The sequence below is a fragment of the Lipophrys pholis genome (genome assembly GCF_963383615.2).
Source record: "Lipophrys pholis genome assembly, chromosome: 21".
NCBI classification, from domain to species: domain Eukaryota; kingdom Metazoa; phylum Chordata; class Actinopteri; order Blenniiformes; family Blenniidae; genus Lipophrys; species Lipophrys pholis.
Genome location: NC_137649.1, coordinates 450,515 through 463,847, shown reverse-complemented (window position 1 = coordinate 463,847; position 13,333 = coordinate 450,515). Strand labels below are relative to the sequence as shown.

The 13,333-nt window shown below is 48.0% G+C and overlaps 1 protein-coding gene across 1 annotated transcript in view; it reads right to left on the bottom strand.

The window, feature by feature from the left end:
• cnih3 (cornichon family AMPA receptor auxiliary protein 3) overlaps positions 1–13,333 on the bottom strand; it is a gene marked incomplete at both ends in the record, with an annotated part of 123,607 nt that overhangs the window by 19,819 nt on the left and 90,455 nt on the right. Inside the window, one exon of the mRNA XM_080490770.1 lies at positions 11,252–11,299. Coding sequence (XP_080346896.1) covers positions 11,252–11,299 — 48 coding nt within the window. The remainder of the gene's footprint in view (positions 1–11,251; positions 11,300–13,333) is intronic.

Genomic DNA, 13,333 nt, shown 5'->3' with positions numbered 1-13,333 from the left:
TAGAGCTACCGAGCAGAGCTGCCGAGCAGAGCTGTAGAGCTACCGAGCAGAGCTGCCGAGCAGAGCTGCCGAGCTGCCGAGCAGAGCTGTAGAGCTACCGAGCAGAGCTACCGAGCAGAGCTGTAGAGCAGAGCTGTAGAGCTACCGAGCAGAGCTACCGAGCAGAGCTGTAGAGCAGAGCTGCCGAGCTGCCGAGCAGAGCTGTAGAGCAGAGCTGCCGAGCTGCCGAGCAGAGCTGCAGAGCTGCCGAGCAGAGCTGCCGAGCAGAGCTGCCGAGCAGAGCTGCCGAGCAGAGCTGCCGAGCAGAGCTGCCGAGCAGAGCTGCCGAGCAGAGCTGCCTCCTCGGATCCTGAAGGCCCCACACCCCGGGGGATTGGAGGCTGGAACATATGCAAGGTTGCTGTCAGCCAAGATAAACTGATGGTCAGTGTGACGATCTGCATATGGAGGAGAGAAATATCTGCTTTTCAACCCCGATTACTGCGTCTAGAAAAGATGCAATTCCCCAGAAAGACTGAGCGCTGCTGCGTTCAGCTTCTCAGACCTCAGCAGTCATTTGGTTAAACTGCTGCTTAAATCAGCCTGAGTTGTGTGATTGTGTAATGAAATGCTTCAGCTGAGAACAGAACACACACACACACACACACACACACACACACACACACACACACACACACACACACAGTGACGTGCAGTCAGGGTAGGCAGTGCCTACCCAAGGCTGGATTGAAATGAATGAAATATTCATTTTGATTATTTGTTTTAATTATAATATAATTAATTATAATTCAGTTTTCCATTCCCGGTAGCTTACAGCACCTATAGGTTTGAAAGTGTCAGCATTTTGTGCTTTTCATTGCCCAAATGACTGAACACTGCTATTTCCTGGTATGGCAGAGAGGCTGCACAAGTCACTCACTCCTGCTCTGTCTTACTGTGAAGGCAACACCCTCCCCCAAAGGCCACACCCCCTCCTGATGGCCACATGTTCTCCTGAAGGCCACATCCTTTCCTGAAGGCCACACCTCATACTGAAGGCAACACCCCGTGCTGAAGGCAACACCCTCCCCCGAAAGCCACATCCTCTCCTGAAGGCCACACCCCCTCCTGAAGAACACACACCCTCCTGAAGGCCACATCCTCTCCTGAAGGCCACACCCCCTCTTGAAGGCAACACCATCCCCCGATGGTCACATTTTCTCCTGAAGAACACACCTTCTCTTGAAGGTCACATCCTCTCCTGAAGGCAACACCTTCCCCCCGAAGGCCACATTCTCTCCTGAAGGCTACTACGCTGCCTTTGGACATAACCGTGCTATGCTAAATGCTGAAGATGAGAGACCAACACCTGAGCTACAGACGCTCTGCAGGAGTGGTTTCATCACCACAGATGCTCTGCAGTAGTAGTTTCAGTACCACAGACACTCTACAGGAGTGGTTTCCTCACCACAGACAGGAGTGGTTTCCTCACCACAGACAGGAGTGGTTTCAGCACCACTGACGCTCTAAAGGAGTGGTTTCATCACCACAGACACTATGCAGGAGTGGTTTCCTCACCACAGACAGGAGTGGTTTCCTCACCACAGACGCTCTAAAGGAGTGGTTTCATCACCAGAGACAGGAGTGGTTTCAGTACCACAGACGCTCTACAGGAGTGGTTTCAGCACCACAGACCCTCTACAGGAGTGGTTTCAGTACCACAGACACTCTGCAGGAGTGGTTTCAGTACCACAGACGCTCTACAGGAGTGGTTTCAGCACCACAGACCCTCTACAGGAGTGGTTTCCTCACCAGAGACACTCTAAAGGAGTGGTTTCAGTACCACAGATGCTCTACAGGAGTGGTTTCATCACCAGAGACAGGAGTGGTTTCAGTACCCCAGACACTCTGCAGGAGTGGTTTCAGTACCGCAGACACTCTGCAGGAGTGGTTTCAGTACCCCAGACACTCTGCAGGAGTGGTTTCAGTACCCCAGACACTCTGCAGGAGTGGTTTCAGTACCGCAGACACTCTGCAGGAGTGGTTTTAGTACCACAGACGCTCTACAGGAGTGGTTTCAGTACCGCAGACACGCTGCAGGAGTGGTTTCAGCACCACAGATGCTCTACAGGAGTGGTTTCAGTACCACAGACATGCTGCAGGAGTGGTTTTAGTACCACAGACAATCTGCAGGAGTGGTTTTAGTACCACAGACGCTCTACAGGAGTGGTTTCAGTACCACAGACATGCTGCAGGAGTGGTTTCAGTACCACAGACGCTCTGCAGGAGTGGTTTTAGTACCACAGACGCTCTACAGGAGTGGTTTCAGTACCACAGACATGCTGCAGGAGTGGTTTCAGTACCACAGATGCTCTGCAGGAGTGGTTTCAGCACCACAGACGCTCTAAAGGAGTGGTTTCATCACCAGAGACAGGAGTGGTTTCAGTACCGCAGACACTCTGCAGGAGTGGTTTCAGTACCGCAGACACTCTACAGGAGTGGTTTTAGTACCACAGACGCTCTACAGGAGTGGTTTCAGTACCACAGACACGCTGCAGGAGTGGTTTCAGCACCACAGACGCTCTACAGGAGTGGTTTCAGTACCACAGACACGCTGCAGGAGTGGTTTTAGTACCACAGACGCTCTACAGGAGTGGTTTCAGTACCACAGACATGCTGCAGGAGTGGTTTCAGTACCACAGACATGCTGCAGGAGTGGTTTCAGTACCACAGACGCTCTGCAGGAGTGGTTTCAGTACCACAGACGCTCTGTAGGAGTGGTTTTAGTACCACTTTTAATTCTCTGTTTCTGAGTTTTTCAACATGAACAACAGACGCTCTGCCAGGTCATGAGATTGATCTTGTTGGGAGAGTCTGGAGATCTAGAATCATTGGTTACGTTTCTTTAAAGCCGTTTTACCATCTTGATTCTGTCAGATTAACACTTTACAAGTAGAAACATATTGTAGTGTCATGGAGCTGATCGCTGCAATGCATTATGGGAGTTGGCTTTTCAGTGTTCCAAATGTTTATGTCTGGGGTTATATTAGGCTTGTCAGTGTTGGTAATGATCGTGTTGTGTGTAGTTAGTTAGTTGATCTAGTTTAGTTCAGTTTAGTATTTGGAAGTTGGCAACCAGGAGTGAGGAGGGTTTGGTGTGTCATGTCATCCTGCCATGGTGTTCCCATTTGGTGAATCAACTGCTGATTGCAGTTGGAATCAATGAAATTCATTCTAATTTGTGAATCCTACACACTTCATGCTGACATTGGTGATCTGATTATAGGACTCACTGCCTACCCAACCCTAGTGCTCATGGCACGTAACTACATACACGGCGAAGTCATGCTGTTGGCCTCTCAGGTCGCTGAGAGTCTGGCTGAGACAGAAGTCACTTCCCCCTCACATGAGACAGTGGTAAGCTTGATTATTTTGGGAGCAGCCTTCACCTCGGGAGCAGGAGAAGGTAGGGAGGCGTTGGGAGCCTCTGTTCACCAATGAATGGAACCGGTGATAAATGCCACCAGAGAACGTCAGACGGACTAAAGAGGCCGTGAAACCTGAGGTGTAGTTCATCAACCCACTGCAGAACTGGACCTGATTATCTACACCCGGTGCAGCACCAACACAGAGCTCACTGCTCCTGATCATCAACACCCGGTGCAGCACCAACACAGCACTCACGGCTCCTGATCATCAACACCCGGTGCAGCACCAACACAGAGCTCACTGCTCCTGATCATCAACACCCGGTGCAGCACCAACACAGAGCTCACTGCTCCTGATCATCAACACCCGGTGTAGCACCAACACAGCGCTCACGGCTCCTGATCATCAACACCCGGTGCAGCACCAACACAGAGCTCACGGCTCCTGATCATCAACACCCGGTGCAGCACCAACACAGCGCTCACGGCTCCTGATCATCAACACCCGGTGCAGCACCAACACAGCGCTCACGGCTCCTGATCATCAACACCCGGTGCAGCACCAACACAGAGCTCACTGCTCCTGATCATCAACACCCGGTGCAGCACCAACACAGCGCTCACGGCTCCTGATCATCAACGCCCGGTGCAGCACCAACACAGAGCTCACTGCTCCTGATCATCAACACCCGATGCAGCACCAAATATTGGCAAAAAAATAAAGTTATATGTAGGGATGTCCTCATCAGATCGGTAGATATCGGATCGGGGCCGATATTGGTGATTTGTGAGTGATCGGGAATCGGTAAATCCAGCCGATCACCGCGCCGATCTAAAAAAAGACTTTTTCCCATCAGCTGCCATAAAGCGAGCCTCAGACCTGCCGTAAACTGAGGTGAGCAGCCTGAAGCCACTGAGAGGATCAACCAGCAGTCTGGAGGGAGTTTAAGGTGGATAACCAAACCAGTCCTGAGAGGTGGAGCACCAGAGCTTCACCACAGTCCCGAGAGGTGGAGCACCAGAGCTTCACCACAGTCCCGAGAGGTGGAGCATCAGAGCTTCACCACAGTCCTGAGAGGTGGAGCACCAGAGCTTCGTTTAACACAACTAATCTGATAAGACATCTAAAAAGTAAACATGCGGTGGAGTACGCTCAGCAAAGACCATCATCCGTGGACAAAAGATGACGTAATGGCCCCCCTCCTCCCCCCATCGCGGTCGGCTACATCACCTAATAACCACAACAATCAGGGACTAGAAGCTCGGGTGGAGCTGCAGAAGCTAGAAGCAGGTGGAGCGGGGCCATAGACCTATAAAACTAGAATGATATATAGTGGTTTATGTGCAGGAGTCTATTTCTAAATTTCTATGTGGTCTGTCTTCTTCTGCTTTCTTGTTGTGTTTGGTGAGTCACAGCGCCCCCTAAAGGTAATTGGGAACTGGGTTCTTCTGATTGGTTTTACTGAATACTGTTTATGTTGTAGTTTTTATAGTTTATATGTTAGTCAAACTGATTCACTGGGTTTCATTTAGTTATTTTTTTTTATTTGCCACAAAATGCAGGTGAAGTAGTTTAAGTTAAGATAAATAAGAGAAACAAGACTGCAGAGTGTAACTGGGTTTTTGTTGTTCTGACTGAATAAAGGTTAAATAAGTTCTTAAGTCGTTCTGAGAAGAATTTTGATTCAATAAGTGAGTTTTACAATAAGTTCTAGGTAAACAAAGCTTCTGCCAATAGTGCTTTTAGCTTCAGACATCTTAGTTGCTCCAAAAATACACTATTGAGTATATTCGCAATAGTAATGTAAGTATCGGATCGGGAAAGTATCGGGATCGGCCGATACTCAATTCTGAAAAATCGGATCGGTATCAGGGGCAAAAAAGTGTGATCGGGACGTCCCTATTTATAAGTACTGATGATGGTACTTGGGTACCATCATCCCTATTTATAAGTACTGATGATGGTACCCCAGTACCATCATCAGAACTCATGAAGTTTTGACTGTTTTCACATAATTCGCTCGCGCCGTGAAACTTTACTAGTTCCTGACAAATGTGTTCTCTAAATGTTGTAAATACAAAGGATTAGTCAGAATTCATAGCAGTTTGATTATAAAAGTACACATTTGGGTAGAGTAAGAGAATTAATATCATTGACATTTAAAGTGTGCCGTACACTGAAAGGAACGATCTGCAGTGCTCTTCCTCCGGAAGCTGTTAGGGTTCAATTGTTTTATTATGATAAAGGCTTAACATCTTCAGTCTTTTCCCTTTTCTTTTTTTTAAAGTGTCCGGGTCAAAATGACCCGCAACATCATCTTTGTATGTAAACTCTGCACAGACATTCCACTACATGTCAAAGACTCCAAATTGTACACACCTGTTGATGACCCTAGATGAGGAAAAGTCACAAAAGTTCATGAAGAAAAAAAAAAGGGAACCAATGTTTTAGTCAACTCAAAAACTGAATGGGTCAAATTGACCCTTAACATAATACAAGGGTTAAATAATCCCCCAAAATATGTAGAAATCTAAAGGCCCATGAGCCTCTCAATAATATTGAACTGAAAAATTATTTTAGGATGTTCATTTCAATGCTTAAAGGAATAGAATTAGTGGGTTCAATCAATGATTTATTGAGTTTGACATATTTGGACCACCCTATTGTGGACAGGTGGAGGAGGGGTAAGGAGAGGTGAAGGCAGGGTGAGAAGGGGTGAGGAAGGGTGGAGCTAGGGTGAGGAGGGGTTGAGGAGTGGTAAGGAGGGGTGGAGGAGTGGTAAGGAGGGGTGGAGGCAGGTTGAGGAAGGGTGTAAGACGCATGAGGAGGGTTGGAGGAAGGGTGAGGAGGAATGGAGGCAGGATTAAGGAAGGGTGGAGACAGGATGGAGGCACGGTGGAGGCGTGGAGGCAGGTGAGGAGGGGTGGAAGCAGGGTGGAGGCAGCGTGAGGAGGGATGGAGGCAGGGTGAGGAGGGGTGGATGCAGGGTGGAGACAGGATGAAGGCAGGGTGGAGGCGTGGAGGCAGGGTGAGGAGGGGTGGAAACAGTGTGGAGGCAGGGTGAGGAGGGATGGAGGCAAGGTGGAGGCAGGGTGAGGATCGATGGAGGCAGAATGAGGAGTGGTGGAGGTGAAGGAAACCTTTGTACTGAAAGTTCAGTACCCCGCAGAACCACAGGGGGCCCTCCACCCACTGTGGCTCCTCCACTCACTGACGGGTGGAGGTGGTCCAGGGAGCTTGACGGCTGAAGAGCAAAGTTTCTGTCTTTTGCTCCAGTTTTCCTCTCTGTTCTTCTCTTCGGGGGAGAAACAGCAGCAGCAGGGGGGCCTGACGTGGAGCACAGCTGGACACCAGCTGATCTCCGGTGTTATGACTTTTAGTGTCGCCATGTTAGAATCGGCTTTAGAACCACAAATCCTGTTTTCACTGCTTCATATGCAAAACCACCTGCTCAGCGGTTCCATCCTTTCTTATGTTTTTATTCCGCTGAAGCCAAACCGAGATGATTTGAGGTCAACAGCCAGTTTTATATGTCTTCTGCTATGACCAATGAGCCAGGCACACTTCTGAAGTGGAGGAGGAAGCTGAAGGTTTCACTCGTCCACCACTAGAGTCGTCACATTCACACATTCACACACCAACGCCATGCTGGGCACTCAGTCCATCCATTGGGAGCAGTTTCAGGTTCACAGTCTTGCTCAAGGGCACTTCGACATGTTGACTCAAACCTGCAACCAACTGAGAGACAAGCGAGGCCCCGCCTCCTCAACAAGCACTACAGCAGGAGTCCTGCAGAGCGTTACGGCGCTCGGTGAGCTGGACGCCACGAAGAGCCCGTTCAACTCCTCACTGGTGAGGAACCCAAAGTCTGGCTTCATTATAAAGACGTTCTGCGGAGCGTCTCATGGCGGAGCGCCCCCTGCTGGCTCAGGCAGACCTCAGCCTGTGTCATAACGCCATTCAAGACCTGGAAGTGAAGTTAGTCACTGTGATGTCACCGTGCATTTCAGACCTCAGCCTTCACTTGTGCTGGTCGGAGTCAATCCACCCCTCAGGAACTTCTTATGGCTACAAAAACCAAGTAATCATGCAGTAATGCAGTATAAAGAGCCTTTGTATAACAGATTGATACTCATGTAGCCAGAATAAATACTTTTATCACCAGTGGGGACCTGGATGGTTTTCTGTCCCCCGGCGAAGACTGTTTATGATGAAGACTGTTTATGATGAAGACTGTTTATGATGAAGACTGTTTATGATGAAGACTGTTTATGATGAAGAAAACAATCCCAGTTCAGTCTCTCCTTCTGCTGCAGCTGCATAAAGAACCGGCTGGTAATCCAGAAACTTCTGGAGGTGGAGGACGGAGACAGACGTCAGTTTTTCGTGTTCTTGGAATAATGAAATGATTAATCCCATAATCCTGAATCCTGCCATGGAGTTTGTAGTGAAGCAGGTAAATCACACCGGACCTCGTGCTCATAGTGCTGCGGTGCGTTCAATGACCTCCAGGAAAAGTCCCTCTTGAAAATGGTTTTGACAATAAATCTGCAACCAAACTCTTTATCTTGTCCTCCAGCCATTGTAGTTTGACTAAACCTCTAATAAACCAACCAACTGTACTTTGTTCCTGCAGCTGCTCCAGATGCAGTCAGCTAGCTGGAGAGTGAACTCTCAGACCGTCCAATCAGAGGGCTGGAATATGCTGACGTCATCCTAGGCCTTCTAGAAGGTCCTGAGTCGTCAATATCTAAAGCTGATTGGTTGAAGCAGCAGCGACCGACTCTTATTTTATATATATAGTTTTTTTTTAACGGATTAGGTGTTGTCACGTGAAACATTGTCGTGGAAACAGGGCCTTGGTGTGACAGCAGGAGCTCTGCAGCACAACAGTTCCACTAGAGCCACGGCGCCGCCGTCGGCCTTTCAGTGGTGTCCTTCCCTCGCTTTGTTAAAGTAAAGGAACGACATTCCTGTGAGCGCACCGCCGGCGCCACATTGGTGAAATCAGTGACGTATCACGTTTTGGAGTGACACAATGACGTGGCTCTACTGGCTCCCTGACAGTGCTGCTCATTAAGAACTGAACTAGAACCTGAACTAGAACCTGGTTCTTTTGGATGGAAAAAAGTTTTTTTTTACTTCACCAGATAATCCTGTGTCTCCAACATGCAGGACTAGTCAGCAAGTTACTGCAGCAAATTAATCTTTTCTTTTTCATTCAGATGTTTTGAAGCTAAAACTGAAGACAGATTGATCCACGAGCTGCAAACACACTCTTCTCTCATTGTGTCTCAACTTGTGTTTTTAAAAACACACAAACACACACGCACACACACACACACACACACACACACACACACACACATACACACACACACACACACACACACACACACACACACACACACACACACACACACACACACACACACACACACACCACAGAGCAAAAGAGTAACTAGTTCCCGACAGTTCCGTTCAGTCACTGACTCTACATTACAGAATCACCCTCTGGGATGAACACATTATTTCTATAACACTCACTGGTCCACTGCTCACTGGACCCCCCACATCCTATCAGTCTCATGTGGGATGAACGTTTTTTGTTCAATCTGCTGTCCGTCATCTGATCACTGAGGAGTTGGTTCTGGAGAATCCTTGATAAGTGTTCCACAGTGAAGAGAACAGCGGCGCTGCTCATGATTCATGTAGTGCAGGCGCTGGTAGGTTGTTGCCATGGAAACTATAGTCTCCCAGTTCAATTTAGAAAAAAACTGCAAAAATAGGATTCCATTCACTGTTTACTCACAGACTGTACACACACACACACACACACACACACACACACACACACACACACACACACACACACACACACACACACACACACACACACACACACACACAGAGCTTGCTATAACTAAAGGTGTAGCTATATTAATATACTAGTCAGCAGTAAAATACAAAGACATAATCCCATCGATGGCCCAGATGTTCTGAACCAAACAGAAAACTGTAAAATCTCCTCAGTTAAAACTCAAAATGGTAAAATCACTTTTGATCCTCAGGAAATAAACGATACTGAACAATACAAAACTGCTCTGTTGGCAGATAAACCATCACAGTCCCAAGTAGAGCTTCCTGAGCACAGCTGAGCTCCAACATTCAAGGATGAACAGATCAAGCCGAACACTCCAGGACCTCATGGTAAAACTCCAGGACCTGACGGTAAAGCTCTAGGACATGACGGTAAAGCTCTAGGACATGACGGTAAAGCTCCAGGACCTCATGGTAAAACTCCAGGACCTGACGGTAAAGCTCCAGGACCTCATGGTAAAACTCCAGGACCTGACGGTAAAGCTCCAGGACCTCATGGTAAAGCTCCAGGACCTCATGGTAAAACTCCAGGACCTGACGGTAAAGCTCCAGGACCTGACGGTAAAGCTCCAGGACGTGACGGTAAAACTCCAGGACCTCATGGTAAAACTCCAGGACCTGATGGTAAAGCTCCAGGACATGACGGTAAAGCTCCAGGACCTCATGGTAAAGCTCCAGGACCTGACGGTAAAACTCCAGGACCTCATGGTAAAACTCCAGGACCTGACGGTAAAGCTCCAGGACATGACGGTAAAACTCCAAGACCTGATGGTAAAGCTCCAGGACCTCATGGTAAAGCTCAAGGACATGACGGTAAAGCTCCAGGACCTCATGGTAAAACTCCAGGACCTGACGGTAAAGCTCCAGGACATGACGGTAAAGTTCCAGGACCTCATGGTAAAACTCCAGGACCTGACGGTAAAGCTCCAGGACATGACGGTAAAACTCCAGGACCTCAAGGTAAAACTCCAGGACCTGACTGTAAAACTCCAGGACCTCATGGTAAAGCCCCAGGAACTGATGGCAAAACTCCAGGACCTCATGGTAAAGCCCCAGGAACTGATGGCAAAACTCCAGGACCTCATGGTAAAACTCCAGGACCTGACGGTAAAGCTCCAGGACATGACGGTAAAGTTCCAGGACCTCATGGTAAAACTCCAGGACCTGACGGTAAAGCTCCAGGACATGACGGTAAAACTCCAGGACCTCAAGGTAAAACTCCAGGACCTGACTGTAAAACTCCAGGACCTCATGGTAAAGCCCCAGGAACTGATGGCAAAACTCCAGGACCTCATGGTAAAACTCCAGGACCTGATGGTAAAGCTCCAGGACCTGATGGATACCCCGCTGAATTTTACAAAGAATTATGGTCTTTACTCTCACCTATTTTTTTTTAGAATAATTGAGGAGATTAAAGAATCTTCAACTCTCCCCCAACATATGAACTGTGCAAATATCAGTCTTCTTCTAAAACCAGATAAAGATCCCACACTACCATCTAGCTATCGCCCAATATCACTAATCAATGTAGATCTTAAAATATTTAGGAAAACATTAGCAAGCAGACTGGAAAAAATCTCACCCCACAAATCTGACCCTGATCAAAGTGTCCCTTCAACTTCCACATGGATACTGACCCTGACCCTGACCCTGACCCTGACCCTGACCCTGACCCTGACAGGTCCTTCACGGTTTATTATTCCAGACCGAGCTGATCCAGTAGTGTGTGTGTGTGTGTGTGTGTGTGTGTGTGTGTGTGTGTGTGTGTGTGTGTGTGTGTGTGTGTGTGTGTGTGTGTGTGTGTGTGTGTGTGTGTGTGTGTGTGTGTGTGTGTGTGTGTGTGTGTGTTGCCTCCCACTATGAGGGAAAAAACATGATATGAAAGGTGAATCAGAGAGAAAAGCTGAGTGCAGAGCAGCAACTGGTCTGTCTGGATACTGAGAACAAGATGAGCGTCTCCTACCTTCCTCAGCAGGTTGCAGATCCTCTCGATGTTCCTCAGTCTCTCCCTCTGCAACAGGACAGACACACATGAAGGGTTATTTCACCTTGACAAAAGAGCCTATAATAGACGTTTTTAGAACGGCAACATGAACAGAATTCATCTTTCAAGTTTCTTCATAACAAACTGGGAGATCTTCTGGAGAGATCCAACTGTAATGGTGAAGGGGTCTATGATGTGAAGGGTTCTGGAATGTAAAGGGTTCCGTGATGGTGAAGGGTTCCAGCAGCTCCCAGTCTGGTAGACATGGTTCATCATGGAGACCAAAGTCGGTGAAACAGGTTGTACAGAGCAACAGTCGCTCATCAGACTGTGTGAAGGTGCTGGTCTAGAAGGTTGCTGGTCTAGAAGGTTGCTGATAAACAATTACCAAATAACCCGCTCTGAGTTCTTCACAGAAAAAAGTCCATGTAACATTTACTTTCTGTTGTGCCGTGATCTTAGCAATCTTAACAGTCCTAAAATGTTGATAGTGTTGGGCAGGTTAACAGTTAATTAACAGTTGTCATTTGGCCCATTCTGTTCCTTTCTGGATGTCTCATTATTCTGTGTTATTGTGTTATTGTTGTATTCGTTGTTATTGCATTCACGCACCCGAGCGGTGTGACGTAAGTGAGTGACGTCAGTTTACCCGTTGTTTAGTTGTTGGTGAACGATGCTCACGGCTCACTGCATGGACAGGCCAGCTCGCTGTTCTGTGCCCGAGCTAGAGACCAGAACACATCCAAAACCTTGGACTGTATTGTTTACGACTGTTAAAACTCTGTACTGAGCTGCTGAGTTCAGTGTGAAGTATTTTCCACCCACGCACACCCAGAAGACGGAGCGAACTCACCCAAAAGACCGAAAGCACAACAATATCTTTCAAACCAGACCTTGTTAGAAAGCAAAAAAAAAGTAAGTAGGTGTAAAATATAACAAGAAAAAACATACAGTCTTGATTTCTATTTAGCTACTCTGAAAAATTATTTACACCCTAAAAATGGGTGGTCCTATATTTTTGTCACGCGCTGTATATGTAGCCTGGCGAAACTGAACAGCATAGGACACAGAAATACAGTCACTGGCCACTTTATTAGGTCCACCTTTCCAACTGCTCTTTAACACAAATTTCTAATCAGCCAATCACGTGGCAGCACCTCACTGCCTTCAGGCATGTAGACATGGTCCAGACGACCTGCTGCAGGTCAAACCAGCATCAGAATGGAGAAGAAAGGTGATTTCAGTGACTTTTAACGTGGCTTGGTTGTTGGTGCCAGACGGGCTGGTCTGAGTATTTCAGAAACTGCTGATCTACTGGGATTTTCACCCACAACCATCTACCATCTCTAGGGTTTACAGAGAATGGTCCGGAAAAGAGAAAATATCCAGTGAGCAGCAGTTCTGTGGGCCAAATGCCTTGTTGATGCCAGAGGTCAGAGGAGAATGTCCAGACTGGTTGGAGCTGATAGAGCGGCAGCAGTAACTCCAGTAACCACTGGCTACACCCGAGGTCTGCAGGAGAACGTCTCTGAAGGCACAACACCTGGAACCTTGAGGGGGAGGAGCTCCAGCAGCAGAAGACCACCCCGGGTGCCACTCCTGTCAGCTAAGAACAGGAAACTGAGGCTCCAACCCCCACAGGCTCACCAACACTGGACTATAGAAGACTGGAAAAACGTTGCCTGGTCTGATGAGTCTCCAGTTCTGCTGCGACATTCGGATGGTCGGGTCAGAATCTGGTGTCAACATCATGAAAGCATGGATCCATCCTGCCTTGTGTCAATGGTTCAGGCTGCTGGTGGTGGTGTCTTGGTGTGGGGGATACTTTCTTGGCACACTTTGGGCCCCCTAGTACCAACTGAGCATGGTGTCAAGGCCCCAGCCTCCCTGAGTATTGCTGCTGACCATGTCCGTCCATTTATGACCACAGTGGACCCGTCTTCTGAGGGCTACTTCCAGCAGGATAACGCTCCATGTCATAAACCTCCAATCATCTCAGACTGGTTCCTTCAACATGACAATAAGTTCACTGGACTCAAATGACCTCCACAGTCACCAGAT